At 40.5% G+C, this 16,482-nt stretch overlaps 1 protein-coding gene across 1 annotated transcript in view; it reads right to left on the bottom strand.

Annotated features, from left to right (window-relative positions):
- XYLB (xylulokinase) overlaps positions 1-16,482 on the bottom strand; it is a 738,622-nt gene that overhangs the window by 609,918 nt on the left and 112,222 nt on the right. The window contains exons 4-6 of the mRNA XM_085632025.1: positions 13,435-13,515; positions 11,784-11,870; positions 8,152-8,280 (exon numbers count right to left, since the gene is read on the bottom strand). Coding sequence (XP_085488151.1) covers positions 8,152-8,280; positions 11,784-11,870; positions 13,435-13,515 — 297 coding nt within the window. The remainder of the gene's footprint in view (positions 1-8,151; positions 8,281-11,783; positions 11,871-13,434; positions 13,516-16,482) is intronic.

Below are 16,482 nucleotides of genomic sequence, written 5' to 3'. Positions count from 1 at the left end.
TCAATAACTACATGAGATGATGTCCATTGGTTAAGGGTGCAAAGAAATCAACTGCAATTTTCTCCCATGCTTGTTTAGGAAGGTCAGACATATTTAGTGGATGCTGTGTTGTCTTGGGAGATAAGCAGTTAAATAGGTGACATGCTTTCAGTTCCTTCTCGACTTGTTCATCAATGCAAGGAAACCACACTGAGTCTCTGGGGGCTCTCTTGGTGGCCACAATACCACAATGTCCATTGGGTGCCATTTCCCTGACTTGTTGCCTCAAGCTCTCAGGTATGACAATTCTCGAATCTCCTAATACAATACCTTCTTGAGTAACAAAGTTCTTTCTGCACATTTTTGATATTCAACATCTTCTGTGAGAGGTAGAGAATGTTTTTTCCATGATTGTGTTGCAATGATGTCCTTCAGTGTGAGCATGTTTCCGTCTGCGTTGGTAGCAACAATGATCTGCTCAATGGATAAACCTGCAGAAGTGCTGGACTTTACTATGAAATAGATATACTGACGTTGGGCTGTGACACTGTAACAGCATTCGTGAGAAGTAATCTGTGGGGTTTTGATCCTTCCCTTGCTTATGCACAATAATTTATTCATACTCTTGTAATCGTAACTCCCACCTCTCGATGGTGACCAGTGCCTGGCAGTCAGTGAGAAGGGTGAAATGCTTTTCTTACAGAAAAACATAAAAATTTTCACAAGCCCACACTACAGCCAGGCTCTCTTTTTCGTGCTGAAAATAGGCATGTTCAGTCTGAGATAGACTTCTGCTAGCAGAAGCCACAATGTGTCTCTGCGCATTTGGATGTCCATTGTGTTAAGCAAGGATTGCTTCCAACCCCACTAGTCTTGCATTTACTATGATCTCAGTATGTAGCTTTGGATCAAAATAAGCCATTTCAGTTGCATTTTAATTGCGTATTTGATTTTCTTAAAACTTCAGTCACACTCAGAGGACCACTGGAATGGAAAATTCTTCTTTATCACATCTCCTAATGGGGCACTCATCCTGTCAAAGTCACAAATGCATCTGGAGCAATAGCTGGCCATGTCAAAAAAGGATCACAGCATGGTTAACATCTTGCAGGGGAAATGTGGATGGTAATGCTTGTATTTTTCCAGAGTCAGGAGTCGTTCCCCCATCAGAAAAAATATACCCAAAGAAGTTGAGTTTGGTTTAGTGAAACTCACACTTTTCTGCATTTAAATTGAGACCAGCATCAGCGAGATGGCTGCATAATTGTGTAAGAGCTTTATCATGCTCCTTTCGTGTGGCCCAAAACACTAGTATCATCACTGTAGTTAAAAGCATGAGTGACAGGTTGAATTACTTGGCGAATGACATCCTGAAAGATTTCTGCAGCCGACAACACACCAAAGCTGAGTCTTTTGTACCTGAACAAACCAATATGAGTAGAAAAAGTAGTAATGAGCCTACAGTTCTCTTCCAGCTCGAGTTGATGGTATCTCTTTTCCAAATCAAGATAGGAGAAGACTTTGGTGCCATACTGCTGTGCAATCATGTCCGCTATGTGTGGACCTGGATGTCTTCTCCCTCGATTGCTTTGTTGGGCTGGCACATATCAATACAAATGTGCACTGCACCTCCATTGTCCTTTTTTGGCACTACCACTATCGGTGAAACGCGTGGCATCGGGCTAGTAGTGATAGGTAAAGAATGCCTACAAGGGTTTTTTTTTTTTTTTTTTTAATTGATGATTAGTGGTTGTGAGAAGTTGGCCTGGCATATGCTGGTCACTAGTTATAGTGGCCACCTTGCACCAGTCCAATTTGACTCTTATGGTAGATAGGTTTAAGACAACCTTTTAAAGAAAGCTATCCTTGTGGTAGCTGTGGAGAGCAGCCTTCAGGCTAAGTCTCAGAGGAATGTAAAGCAGCTTGTTTTACCTTATAATCTCTTGAATTACCAAATGAAAGGACACCACACCGGTATATATATCAAATATATATGTATTTATTACTAGACACACTCTACTAATCTCTTTATGAGATTAGAAGCCAGATACACGTTCAAATGTCAATGTTTCACAATAAATTAAGCACAAATATGGCTGAAGCCCTAGGGGCGTACCAGACCATAAACTAAAAAAATCGTATAAGAATGTCGACTTGCAAAATGACAAGGCCTAGGGCCTGGGGAATCACTAGGGCTTCACTTCTGCAGTGTTAGCAGGTAAGTAACAGGCCCACGGGAGACGCGTGCAGTGTGTGAACACAGCCGCGGGTTCCCTATTGATTACAATGGAGCAAGTCGCGGTTTGATTTTTAAAGTTTTAGGGTACTTCGAGGAAGTCTAGAAGCAAGCCACTTACAAGGTAAGTACTTCAAGGACCAACACACACTAGGGCACCGGAGTGCACGAGTTACCTCACCCAGGGAAGCCGGGTGCATAGTTGTCTTTTGGTGTCGGGTCGCGTTGCTGTTTTCTATGGAGACCAAAGAAGACTTGCTGCTTGCGTCGACTGAAGAAGTGTCCGGTGGAATCCAAGGGTGGATTCAAGATGCAGAAGACCTGAAAATTGAAGGGACAGTGTTCAAAGTCACTGGCCAGTGACCGGTGGCCAGGAAGATGGATGACCACAGCTGTCGGGTGATTTCAGGTCATCGATGGTGTTTTGACTCTTCGCTCACGAGGTCCAGGAAGGATTGACTGCGGTATCGGCAACCGGATTGGAGCCAACAAGCCTTGGCAACTGTAAGTCTTGTGTAGACTGAAGAAAGTCGATGGTGCAGACCAGCAAGGTCTGAGGGACTCACCCAGCAAGGGTGAGTGAGGGCAGGCCTGGAGCAACCAGGGGAGCCCTTTTAGTTGATTAGTAAGTCTTTGGGGGACCCACTAGCTAACGGGCACGTGATCGCAAAGATGCCTCTTCAGGAAATGCTTCACAGGAGCCCACGGTCACTCGGGACGGGGTAGGCCTCTGATTTTCACTGCAAAACCTGCTGGAGACTTGGGCCATAAGTGGTCCAAAGCACAAGTTCGTAGAATGTTGTGAAGGGATTGCACTTGACAATAGTGCATGGTCCCTGGTATTGCTGTTCCTCGTCACTCGTGGGGTCCACTCGCCACAGTTTTGCTGGGGACTCACAATGGCCATCGAGAAGTCAAAAAATCTAATTCCTGAGCAGCAGGGACTTCGAACTCCAGCGGGAGCGGGAAAGTTTGCAACTGTTGATTAAGTTTTTTGGTGCCTGCCAAGCAGGGGAGTCACTCCTTGACTCCAAGGGAGATTCTTCTGTCTTCCAAAGGTAGTGGAACATCGAAGGGCCAGGATTCTTCTTTGTAGAGCGTCGTCCAGGGTTATCTGATTTGCAATGGCAAAGTTTGCTATCTTATAGTGAAGATATGGGAGGGACTAGCTCTATGACCACTCCTCTGGGAGGGTCAGGGTAGGGGGTGGTTACACCCACTTCCCTTTGTCCAGTTTCATGCCAGAGCAGGGACAGGTAGCCCCTGAACAGGTTTGAGCTGGCATATGCACAGAGGAGCCTACTGCTCCCGCAGTGCAGGACTTCAAAGCACTCTAGGAGTGCACCCACCCAGCTCCAATACACTAAATCCTGTCTGGAAGGTGGTGACACCTCCCTGTGACAGGATGCCTTTTGTTGGGCTTCCTCCACTGTGAGTTTCAGTCAGCAGCAGGAGGCCAGCCCAGTGTCTGTGCTGGTGGCATCCATTTTGTGATGCCAGGGCTCTATAGGATTTCTGTTGTTTTACATGTCGTCCCCTCTAGAAGGGTGGGATCATGCTCCCACATCATGGACTGATGTGGGGTATGATTCCAAGTTGTTTGACACCAAACACAACATGTTTTGATGCAGTCATTCCAAAGTTAGCATTTGAATGCACTTAAGAGTATATGGTTTAACCGCATCCACAAACAGCCATAGATAATAGACTCTGGTAGCTGCAGAGGGGCCCTGATCATGCAGAGGCACCCCCTCACATTGTAAACCAAGCACCCTGCCCTCAGGATTGATAGAGCATGACATAGGGGTGGCTGATTTATATGTGTGTGTATGGTGAGATATAGAAACCTGTATCTCTGTGAGGAGTGCTAACACTACCTCACACAGGCTGCAGTAGCAGGCCTGTGGTGTCAGATTGAGAATGCTTCCCAAGGGTGGCATAATACATGCTGCAGCCCCTGGTAGGCCTTTGAAGTGCCTATGCCCTAGGTACCTAAGGTACCATATACTAGGGGCTCATAGAGTACCACAGTATCCAATCACTAGTGCATCTAATATGCACACCAAGTCGTTTAGAGAGAACAGAGAGACTGGGGCCCTGATTAGCAGGGACCCAGCCAGACTATAGCCAGAAACCAGTGTATACATCAGAAAAAAAGTGGGGGCAACATAAGTGCAGATCCTACTCTCCTACAGTTGTTCTAATGTGTTGTTCTAATGTTCTTTAGCGAGTGAGTCTAGTTAGATCATACACCCAATTGTCATCTGACAACATCAATTAATGAACATAAAAAGCACCAAAACACAGCAATATCTTTTGATGAAAGTACAAAATTGTTTATGTAGATGAATCAAGTTAAAAAGGGGGATACAAATGAACAATCAATTCAGCAATAAATCATGAAGGAGGTACAAATAAAATTAATCCTACAATTCATGAAAGTAACATCTCTTCCAATGGAATCAAAAATGACATATCTCCTAATGAGAATAGTAATCACTTGTCTACAGTAATTCTTTCGGAAATAGGTGGTGGAGTCGACGTTTCGGTCTTTAAAAGGCGTCAGTCCATCAGACCATCTTCAGGACAGTAGATATTGCAAATAAGGAAGGACCCTTTTTGATCAAACTCAACACAATTAATCCTAATCATGGAGATTTGGTCAGTGTCACTTATATAAATGCTGGGGCTGGCACTGATCAAAAGATCAAGTTTAAGCCAAACTAATGGTGATAGTTAGCAAAGCCGTCCAGGTCAATGGCGTCAATATAAGAAGAAATGGTTGTTCATCCAGTACCAGATTGTCAATGAACTTTAGAGTAATGCGTTTTCAAAAAGCTAGCGTCAGTCCTTGAAATTTCTTCTTATATTGACGCCATTGACCTGGACGGCTTTGCTAACTATCGCCATTAGTTTGGCTTAAACTTGATCTTTTGATCAGTGCCAGCTGAAAGTCTGCCACTTAGAAGGCAGCAACTAGAGAGTATTCGAAAGGGTTTATTCCTTTTATCCAGTTATGCTTTTTCTACTCTTATCTAGCTATTGTAATCCTGCTGCATACAGTGGGCTGGAAGGTGACTCTCCGAAAAACAATACAGAAATCGGTATCAAATACATATAAATCGATATATCTGCAGTCAGAGAAGCGAAAAAAGAAATCAGGTGTTTTCAAGAATTGTGACATCCACGTAAAAGCCCCTTTCTATCGCTCCTTAATAGAGCTGATCAGACAATATTTGCTTAGAACTAAAATTGCCACTAAATGGTTGAGTAACATGCTTTTTGACATTTAATGGTTATAAAAATATTACTTAAGAAATTTGTCAGGGACCTTCTCAAAAATAAAATTGGCTTTAGTAATAGAAATACCTAAAAGGCATACCGTAATGTAAAATAAAAGACGCATTGCTGGTACAGACTACCAGCACATTTCACTCACTAACTTTAATCCATAGATGATAACTATGATTTTGTCATCCAAGCAAAATCCTGTTTCTACCTTTCTTCATGAAAGCTAAGCACACAATGCTTGCTAAGGCTACATACATCGCTGGAATGTCACTCAGTAATCATACAGTTTGTACTTCTCTGAATGATGCTTTTTTGCCCTACATTAAAGTACCTAGAGGAACAAGATATGGTTGTCAACTGCCCAATTTGCGTTTTTAATAACTGAAACTCTGCTGGATTTGAAGGAAATCAAATTTAGAAATGTGAATTTAATACATCACAACCAAAATCATCAGTAAACAGTTTTTTCTTTGCATGTACGTGAAATCCCAGTATTTAGATTGCAAAAACGGATACTATGTCTTTGATTTTCACCTGTAAAAGAAAACATCGGCAAAGCAAAAAAAGATTCTCCCCTTTTGGCTTTGCCAGTGGAGATTGTTTAAAAGCAACTGCGCAAAACAAAGTCCCAGTGATGATCAATAAGTGTGCATGCATAAAGATGCATGCCCATATGCATCATGACCCTGTTGCTGCCTTTTTAAAAAAATTGACCTTACCAAGATGTCGGACACCTGTTTTGGAGAAGTAAATTAAAAAACTATACAAAGTGCACAAACGTGCATCATTTAAACACGCCAGTAGGCAATTGTAGCTGCTGGGCTCTATAACAAAAAAGAAAACGGGACAGGGTGGACCAATGGTGGGAGAGACAACAGAATGCCGGTAAGAGATGCAGTGTGTACAAATGAAGAAGAGAAAGGTGTAAGGCTGCCATTTAGAAACTTGTTGGGGCGAGGTAAAAATAAATCAAGCAGAATGAAGTGGGATAAGGAAGAGATGGACAAGCTGGAGGCATGCATCTGGGAGCGCCAGGTGGCAGTGTTGTGAGGGGTGAAGTAATACACAGGGGGTAACCAAGAAAACATATGCACTCTCTTGGAGTGCTAAAACTGAAAAAATAGTTCTCTGAATATAAGCAGTGGAAGGATAGAAGTCATCCAATTAAAGGATGGTAAAGATGCTATAGTCTGGGGAAGAGAAAGGCAAACCATGTTATAAGAACGCAATTGAGAGTGACGAGAAAGCCACCAATGAAATGCAATGGGCTTTAAAACAACAGGTCTTTCTACAGAACACAGCTCAAGCTCTCTGTAAGCGAGACCCAAAGAGGAAGTCGGAATACAGGACTAGAATGGCAAGCAGACAAAAAATAGTTGAGGCTCTGTTTTTCTGTCTGTTTCTAACGGAAACTTTGAAGAACAATGCAAAATTAATTAAAAGTTAATGGACTGAGCAACACAAAGGTCTACTCCATACCTGTACAGAAAGGTAAGTTAAAATCTATAAAACTTAAAGCTGTTGCCATTTATCCTGTTTTGTGTATCTATTCTTGTGGTTTTCTTGCCGGAATTTGACTTCGAAATTGTGGACTCTGAGTAACTTTTTTATGGCAAAGTGGAAGAGCTAGTATTGTGCATACCAAACTTAAGAATTTTAAGTTCAAGGAGTGAGAGTTAGATTTCTGATATGTATTAAAAATGTATCATATAGCTATCACCCTCATAACTAATCTCTGTCGAGTTTCCAATGGATGAGTTAATCACAGTTACATAACATTGAATAATGTTACTAGGCAAAGAAAGAAAGGGTAGCAAGCAGTAAATTACCTTTGTCCTATTTACAAACTGATTGGCAGGATGTGTGAAAAAACACATGCTGATTTACATATGGGGTTGTGTTTTTCAGACTTATTACAAGAATTGAAGTCTGCAATGTTCATTTAAAAAATAAAATCCTTATTGATGACATTTTATCATAATGCTTTATAGTTCTGTCTTGATACAGGCCATACTATACACAGAAGGTGATGGATGAAATACTTGCATTAAGCCTAACCATAAGTTTAACCACTGGCAATTGTTTGGAGTAGCATTCTAACCCATCAACCTTTTGCCCACCATGCCACCTCAGTTTTCGCCTGCCATATGCAAATTAATCTTGACCCTGCTGCAGTGGGAACAATCTAGCCCAAAATGCCCGGCCAGGTTGTCACCGGGGACTGGAGCAGAAGCAACCCAAGTCCAGTTTTGCCCCGATTGGGGGCACTCAGTCAGGTACAGCCTGGTTCCAGTGTCATAGTAAACACAGTAACCCACATCTGGGCATACCCTTGGCCACTTCAGAGGTTACATCAAAGAAAAACACAATGTAAGGGGAGCATGCTTAAAATAAATCTAACCGGTGGCAATCACTTGAGGTAGCATTCTAACCCATCCTTCTTTTGCCCACCATGGTACCTGCAAATCAGTCTTAACCCTGCTCCAGCGGGAACGATCCAACCTGAACTGCCAGGCCTGGTCCTTCCTAACTGTAGCGCAAGCAACAAGACTAGTGGGTTGGAATGCTTTCCCGAGCAATAGCCAATGCTTAGAATTATTGCACCCATTCCTCACATCACATTTTGTGTTTTATACAAATCATACCTCATATGCCCGTGAACCAGTACAATTTGCCAGAGCCTGGGGACCTCCAACAGCTTCTTCAAGTAACCGGCACTCTGCAGTTGTACTAGAATCCATCCAGATGGGGCTGTCATTGATAGCAAAAGAAGTCTGACAAAGAAGGAAATCACAATGAGAAACTTAAAATACACAATGTTGAAATTGCCACCCCATTGTGCCTAAAACATTCTCTGTTATGAAAATTATATCAATTATTGCCGTCACAGAATTGCCAAAGACTGATAACTTAAAAAAAAATGAACAATCCAGATTCAATATTAATGAACTAATATAAAGTTAATTTTTGTCTCACAGTCATCTTCTTCGGAACAACGAATATATTGCAGCTGATTTCAGCCAACATGGGTCTAAGCAACTGTGCCAATCCTTATTCCTATAATCAACAATGGGTAACACATCTATGTAGCATAAACAATACAATTGTAAAACAGAAAAGGGTAATGACACAGAGTTGGGGTGTCTATTCACTGCTCTCTGCGTCTATCCATGATTATAGAAAATAAAACTGGAACACATGATCTGATCTTTTTTGAATCCCTAAAAGTAAGCAGTATCCAGGCATGCATGCATGTGTTATTTCTATATGGCAAACCTAGCCATAAGGCAGCAGAGCACTGTACACAGTCAGAGACAAGCAAAAAATAAAAATATTTTGGAATCAGTGTTACTCTTGACATTAACTAAAGATCAAAGGAAGTCAAGAGAACACAACATGCATTGGCACCTTTTACCTACAAAACTTTGGGCCTAATTTAGAGCTTGGCAGAGGGAAATACACAGTCACAAACGTGACGGAGATCCCGTCCGACATATTAAGATTCCATTATATGTAGATCGTAATACGGCAGACCGGATATTCATCACGTTTGTGACGGAGTATTCCGTCCACCAAGATCTAAATGAGTCTCTTTGGCTGTGTAGAGAGACAAAGAGTAAGATGATGAAAAAGAAATACCTTTGTGTTGGATAATCAGTATTGATACACTCTTGGACTGTTATTTGTCTTGAGAAAATAATTGCAATCTAAACCCCAACTCTTAAAATACATTGATGACCACTAATTGATTTACTGGTTGGCAACACCAGTATGGGGCAATATAACTTAAAATTGTTTCTAAACAAGGGAAACAAATGTTGAGGTAAATCACTCATGGATAATGCACACATTTAGAGACTTTCACAAAGAGAAAATATTAGCAAGGCTCTGATCTTCAACTAGAAAACAAAGTTGGCCTGTTTGACCCTGCATCTATAATTATTTGGCCTACTTCTGAAGTGGGGGGAAATCTGTCATCTTTTAGAAATTAAGTTAGAAAAATAAATCTTTCACCAGAAGCTTATCAAGTGTTAAAATGCTAGTCATTTCACTTTTTCGAATCACACAGCACTGTTTTAGGTAGTTTCAATGTGATGTAAAAGATGCATCAAACTATTTGCATAACTAATATGGTAAATGTAGAGCCTCCTGAACACTAGAACACGATCTCTGAGATCAAACAATCATTGTATCACACACAAGGAAGAGATAGAGGATACCTTCCAAAAAACTGCCCTACATCCTCCAGCCTAACACACAAACACACAAAAGGTATGACAACTCAATTCCTCACACCCACAGGGAATTCCAGCGATAGGAACATAAAATCCAAAGATTATGGATGGAAAGGCCTCACCCACATTTTTGTGGCATGCTTCATCATCAGCCAGACTGCCCCATAGTGTTAGGATAGTGCCAATACGGTGGTCTCAACCTTACTGAAAGGGAGAACAAGATAAAATGTTTCTGGTTATTCAAGGGGTACAGATTTTATTCTAAAATAATATCTGTGTCCACAAGTAACGTTGTGGATTCATAGGTTACAGCACAGGACCTGTGCCTTGACAAATGTACAACTACAGGAGTGTTTCCCCACCGATGTGACTTCTGGACTTGGACCCTTAAAATGATAGAGTAATAGAAGAATACCAGATGGTTAGAAGTAAGACCTATTCTTACCTTTGTACATGGACACGCATACAGGATGGACTGTAGGAGTACTGCTTTTTGCCCTGACAAAGGACCCGGACCCCAATATTTTTTACTGGGGTATCCTTTTTTATAGCTGAAACATGTTGGCAATTGATGACTTTGAGGGATGTTTCAGACATTGACTCATATTAACATCCAATATTGTTCTTTTTTCCCTACCCTACGTACCCACTTAATAAAGGAAATCCCGTGGGTTTACACAAAAGAAGGTTTAGAATAAAATCTGGACTCCTCATTTAGCCAGAAGCACTTCATCTTTTTCTCCCTTTCAATAAGGCTGAGGCCACGGTGTTGGCTTTGTCCTAACACTATGGGGTGGACTGGCCGATGGTGAAGCATTCCACAAACATGTGAGTGAGGGCTTTTCGTCCATAATCTTTGCATTTTGTGTTCACGCTGCTGAAATTCCATGTGGGATGAGGAATTGAGCTGCCATACAATTTTTGTGTTTATAGCAAACAATAATTGATATATACATTGACATAGCATGCTTAAGATAAATAAATATGCTTCTGTGCAAACAATGCATCTTTGAGCGATTTTATTTGGTTATGACTGTTTTTGAGAATTAACATATTTCCTTATGTGTTGCAAAGCATGGAATTCCTAGTGAGCAAATGATATACCAAACTACCAATAGCATGAGGTGAGAGGGAGAGATACTCTACTGGTTGTATCCAAAGCCCACTCTGTGTATATTATAAAGAATTGCTAACAATAGTTGTGCCAAAAAGCTGTGTTGTCAAGCCAGACCTAAAAGAACAAACTCTTGTTCAGAATGAAGTTGTGGTATGCAGTTGTCAATAGTCACAGAGGGGAATGATTGCTTTATTTGAGAGTAATCAGGTAGAGCAAATTAATTTCTAAATCTAATGTGTGGTTTCTAGACATGGTACAGAACAGGTAGCCTATATTTGCATTATGCACCTGAAAGCATGTTGTAATTTGTGTGTTTGCCTAGATTATGCACAAATTGTATTTTTTGAATACACATAATTAATCACATATGATATGTTTCAATACAATGTATTAGTAATGCCGTAATTGTGGCTCATATATGGTTATATAGGTATTATATGAGGTTCAATAAAAACATCATATGCATTTGGAGGGCCCAGTACACGACAGTCTATGGTCTGGTTTGAAAGAAACTTGTAAATGCAATGGTTTAAAAAAATATTACCAGAAAAATAAACAGAATGTTGTGTGAGGAAAGAGTTAATGCAGCGAGGAAGATCAAGAACACAGGACTGTATTCATAAAGCAGAAGCCTAATCAGTCATGTATTTACAAATCCCCTAGTGAAGTAGACAGGGCTTTGCAACAGAGGGCCCAGCTACCTATGGCTACAATAAGCTGTACATCAATCATGATTCAGATCCAGGACACATGAATCCATCCTAGGCTCAACATCTTATCATTCAGAGAGAAATAACTAGAGTATGATTGAAGTAAAGCTACCAGTGATACAAAGCACACAGTTGCATTTGCTTGATTTACTATGAATTACTGGTGTTATCATAGCTGAGTGTGTTAAACTAGTTGCAATGATCCAACATACTACCTTTAAAAGTACGTGTAAAGGAAGGTCAGCTGATAAATTCGTCAACATTCCATTGGCTCCTTTTTTCCAATATACGCTTCCATGTTGCTGCAAGCAATATAAAATATTGTTCACATTTTACCGTTGCTTTTCCATATTTTTTAAAATTTAAGTTATATAGCATGCAATATACATTTTCACATAACATTCTGAACAATATAGATTAAATAGTTAAAAGAAAATTGTATATTCAATTAGATATTAAAGCAGAGGGTAGTCAATTACAGGTATAGAATGGAATTAGGTGAGCAGATGTGATAGAGGAAAATCAGAAACTGTTGGAAGGTATTTGTTTTGTAAATAAACGAGTTATGCAAATCTAGAAATTTCACTCAATATCTTAATTCATTTGTAGATGTAAATCAATGTATGCTATTGATTGCAGAATAGGAGAGTATTACTGTGCCTCAGGGACTTTAGATTGTGTTAACCTTTTATTCATGAAAGGTTTTGTCCAGCATTCAACAGGAACTGTACGTTAAAAACATATAGAAAGAGACTATGAGGAATTCAAACTAGAAATGTAAAAGGATAACATACCATAATTCTAGCAATAGATTATTGAGCAAGCTATAGGGCAATTGAAACCAGACTTGCTCAGCAGAAACACTGATTGACTATCATTTTCATTTCTTGAGAAATCTGTTATGACCTTAAATCTCCCTAGGTAATTCTTCTTTCATAATATAACTTTCCGTAGGCAAATAAACCCTTTGTTTAATTAACTACTTCAATCTGACCTTGCATAAATGTGAGTTAGCTATACAAATGAAGTAAAGCAAATGTAGGGTCATAGAGGAGAACCAGAGCTCAGCCGTTCTGGAAAGATGATCACCCTTGACATAGACACAACAGCATCACTAACCTCAAAAGACCTGTAGAAGCTAGCTGGTCTTGATACACCGTAGGTGTTCTATCCTATCTGTCCCTACTTACTTGCATGGACAGTCCAACTTTATATCAATGCTGATTACTTTGTGTTTCGCTGCCTCACCAAAACCAGTAGATGTACTTCTCTTTTCTGTTTTTACACTTCCAGTCTCAGTCACTGGAGCAAGTGTTTCACATCTTAACAGATGGGGCCCAAGCCAGCTGTCTACATCAACATTGTGTATCCCAGCATATACACACTGCTCAGTTCTTGTCAGTCACCCAGCCAGTAACCCTGGCCTTATGAGATGACATAAGGGCATACAGACCGGAAAGCACTATTACTTCATCTTCATTTCCTGGACCATTTTAGGGAATAATGAGAACTTTTATTTTAAAATAAAGGAACAATACAAATATGCAAGAGTCTCTATCATATGCATTTGCAAATGAAAAGCCAAATGTTCTGATATGATGTCTGTATTATATCTGCATGGTATGTACAATAAGAAGACAGAGATAATCTACAATTCACAAAAAGTGGTATTCCAACAAGACTAATATGAATTAGATGAGGAGATAGAAGAGAAAATCTAAGATCTACACCTGTTTCACATTATCTTCAGGATATGTGCATATTCCACTGATTCATGCATTTTCTAAAATGTATTTTTAAGTGTAAACAAAAAATGTAACTTTACATAAATTGCATACTGACATATTCTGGCATACTGTGTACTACCTGGCCTGTTCCAGATACTGCTCTGACATCTTGAAAATTGAATCCAAACGACTTCATCTTTTCCAAAATCATATCCAATGACTAAAACAAATAAACAGGGCAATTAAATCACATCAGGTGCAATCAATACGAAGATCTAAAATGTAAACTTGTCACAAGAATTAATTTTATACATGAAGAACCTGCCTGTTTTTGTCATATCTTTCAACTTGGCATCACTAGCGCCCTCATTACAGGCATGGCAGAAAAAAAACCCGAGGGGCAGTGGAGTAACTACAAGTGGTGAGGTGTTTCCAGGCTTAAACTTACCAGGTCTAAAAGAAACACACCCGGTTTTACTTGTTGCGGCTCTACACCCGCTTGCTCAGAGCAGGTGGTAAATATAAGCAGAATAGTCCCAGAAATCAGTGGCGGCTCCACCGCTATGGCTGAGGAGCATCGCCCCACAGCTCATGGATCATTCTATTTTTTGTATGGTCAGGCTTGGGCGGAGCGGGGCTTGGCTCCCCTAACGTTGGGGAGGAGGAGGGGTAGTGCATTCTGTAAAGTGCGCATGAATGTTTGACTGGCCCTCTCGGACCAGCCAAACATTCATGAGCACTTCACACGTTCCCCATGCAAGCTGAATTACAGCCTGCATGGAGAACATGCCCAGGCCCCCATTCCCTGGCTGAGCGCCGAACCACGGTGCTCAGAGCATTCACAACACTGCATTGCAGTGTTGTAATTGGCTCAGTGGAGCCAGGGTGCTTACCAATCACAACGCTGAATTGGAGCGTTGTGAGTGGCTGTGGGGAGCCTGGGTGCTTCCGGTCCACAGAAGAGACTCACTCGACACGGGAGAGACACGGCGATGGAGGGACGCGGCAAGATCAGGAAAGTGTTTTTTTTTTAAATTCAAATAACCACATCCCCTCCCCCCACCTGGCCACCCCCATACCTCACCGGCCACCACTACTTGAAATTTGGAAAAACATGCAGATTTTAAGCCTGCAGTCTAAGCTCAGCCTTCATAGGCGGTGGAATACAGAAAAGAATCAGATATTCCAGGCCCCTGCTACATACGCACCTAAATACGGCCAATTTGTAAGTTAACTGGTTGAGTCAAACTATTCTAAAAGCATTCTTAGTCAGATAAAGTACACTTGGAAAGGGCCACCTTCTCATAAAAAGAATTTGAAAAAGCATAATACTTCACAGAAATACGTTATGGATAATGTAACTAGCATGTGAAAATCAAAATACAGCTAAAAGGACCATTATGTGAGGAGGTTCAAACTACACCAAGAAGGGTACCAATAGGAAAGGAAAAGATACACAAAAGAGAGATGTAGTGTTTCATCCTGTAAGGAAATATTTTAAACAATAGAGAAAATATAAAATGCAAGCAATATCAGTTTAAATGATTGACAGCTAACACAACAGTAGACAAAAAACTATGATAGAAGAAAGAGGAAGGAAAATGAGAATTATAAAAGGACAGAGGAGACAGGGCGGTTATAAGCAAAACTTAAAAGAGAACATTATTCCAGGTAAAGAGGTAAAGGAGCTAAAAAGACAAAACAATAAATGGGTAATAATGCAATTTTGAATGAAAAATGAATAGACGATAAACAGCCCTTAAGGCAATGCCTAACATCAAGAGTATGAAGTGTAAAAGCAATACCTCCACATGGCACATAAGTTGCCCCCATGCTGAAGATGCAAAGACAGTATACTTACAGTTGGGTCTAGACGAAGTCTGACCCCAACCAGAGCCACCACTTCTCAAAGAGGAAGGAAACTACCATGCAGCCATTTGGTAGGAGCATAATTAATTCTGCTCAAGTAGTCTGCTATGGTGTTATTCATGTGCACTGGTTGAATGACGAAAGCCACATGCCCTAAGCGTTAGATTCAACAATGTAGCACAAAGATTTCAGGAAGACCTACATGGCCAGGAAGATGATTGTCAACTCAGTCACATTGATATAGATAGATAGCAATGCTGGAGACCAGAGGTTGTGAACCTGAAGAAGGCCCAGGACAGCATCCAAAATGTATTATGAGGAATTGGGATTGACAACATCTATGAATCAGGTGTACACAATCAGAATATTCACAGAGGAAACGGAAGAAGACTCTCCCCACTTTGTTCTCTAGGGTTGCTCTGATGAAGAAGAGTCTGTGTATCGGGACGAGAAAAATTCTCCTTCAATCACCATCAGCTCGCACAAGTGTTGCTAAAATGTTGTAAATATGAATGGCAGCAAGAATGCCCTTAGATTTATATGCCAGAAGCAAAGAGTTACCCTAATGATTCAATGAGGAGAGTACTATTTTTACATATTTATTTATTTTGGAGTTTTAGAGGGGTTCAGACACGTAGCCTTGAAGCTATTCTAGGACACCGAAATAAACAATGCAGCACATGTAGAGGGAAGGAATTATAGTCCAACCCTGTGAAAAATGTAGCATCTACAATTGGTGAGTTAATTATCAATAACAAAAATGTGCAAACCGCCTCCCCAAAAAAACAACACGCAGTCAGAAAAACAGTCAGAAAAAACAAACATTCAGTCCTGTATTTTATGCTTTCTGGATCTTCCAGAGGAGAGCCCTAGAAGGAGCTTTCCAGGGCCTCTAGCACTAAGAACTTTGTCAATGCACCAACATGAGGCAGAAAGCCAGTCGGACTGCATGAGCAGTACATGATATAGAAGCATTTCAGGTAACAATCAATTCAATAAAATATGATAAGAATAAGTTGTAGAACTCAAACCCTCTTTTATGATATAAGGCACAGTCAAGAACACAAAGAAATCAAAATCCTACCCTAGTCTACACAATATGAGTAGTAACTATGATAAAAAACAAACCGAATAGTAGTTGTAAAATGTACGATAAGGGTGACCCACAAAAAACCAATCCTACATTTTGGTAATGCATTCCAGCCGCACCCTCATATCTTCTGCCTACAAAGTTAAACTCAACACCGAAAGTGAAGTTTTATTTGGATTTCAAAGATGGCTCACACCTGCATACATGCTTAGAACAATAGAGCTACTC

This window comes from Triturus cristatus, chromosome 10, assembly GCF_964204655.1.
Source record: "Triturus cristatus chromosome 10, aTriCri1.1, whole genome shotgun sequence".
NCBI lineage: Eukaryota > Metazoa > Chordata > Amphibia > Caudata > Salamandridae > Triturus > Triturus cristatus.
This window is presented reverse-complemented; position numbering and strand designations above follow the sequence as displayed.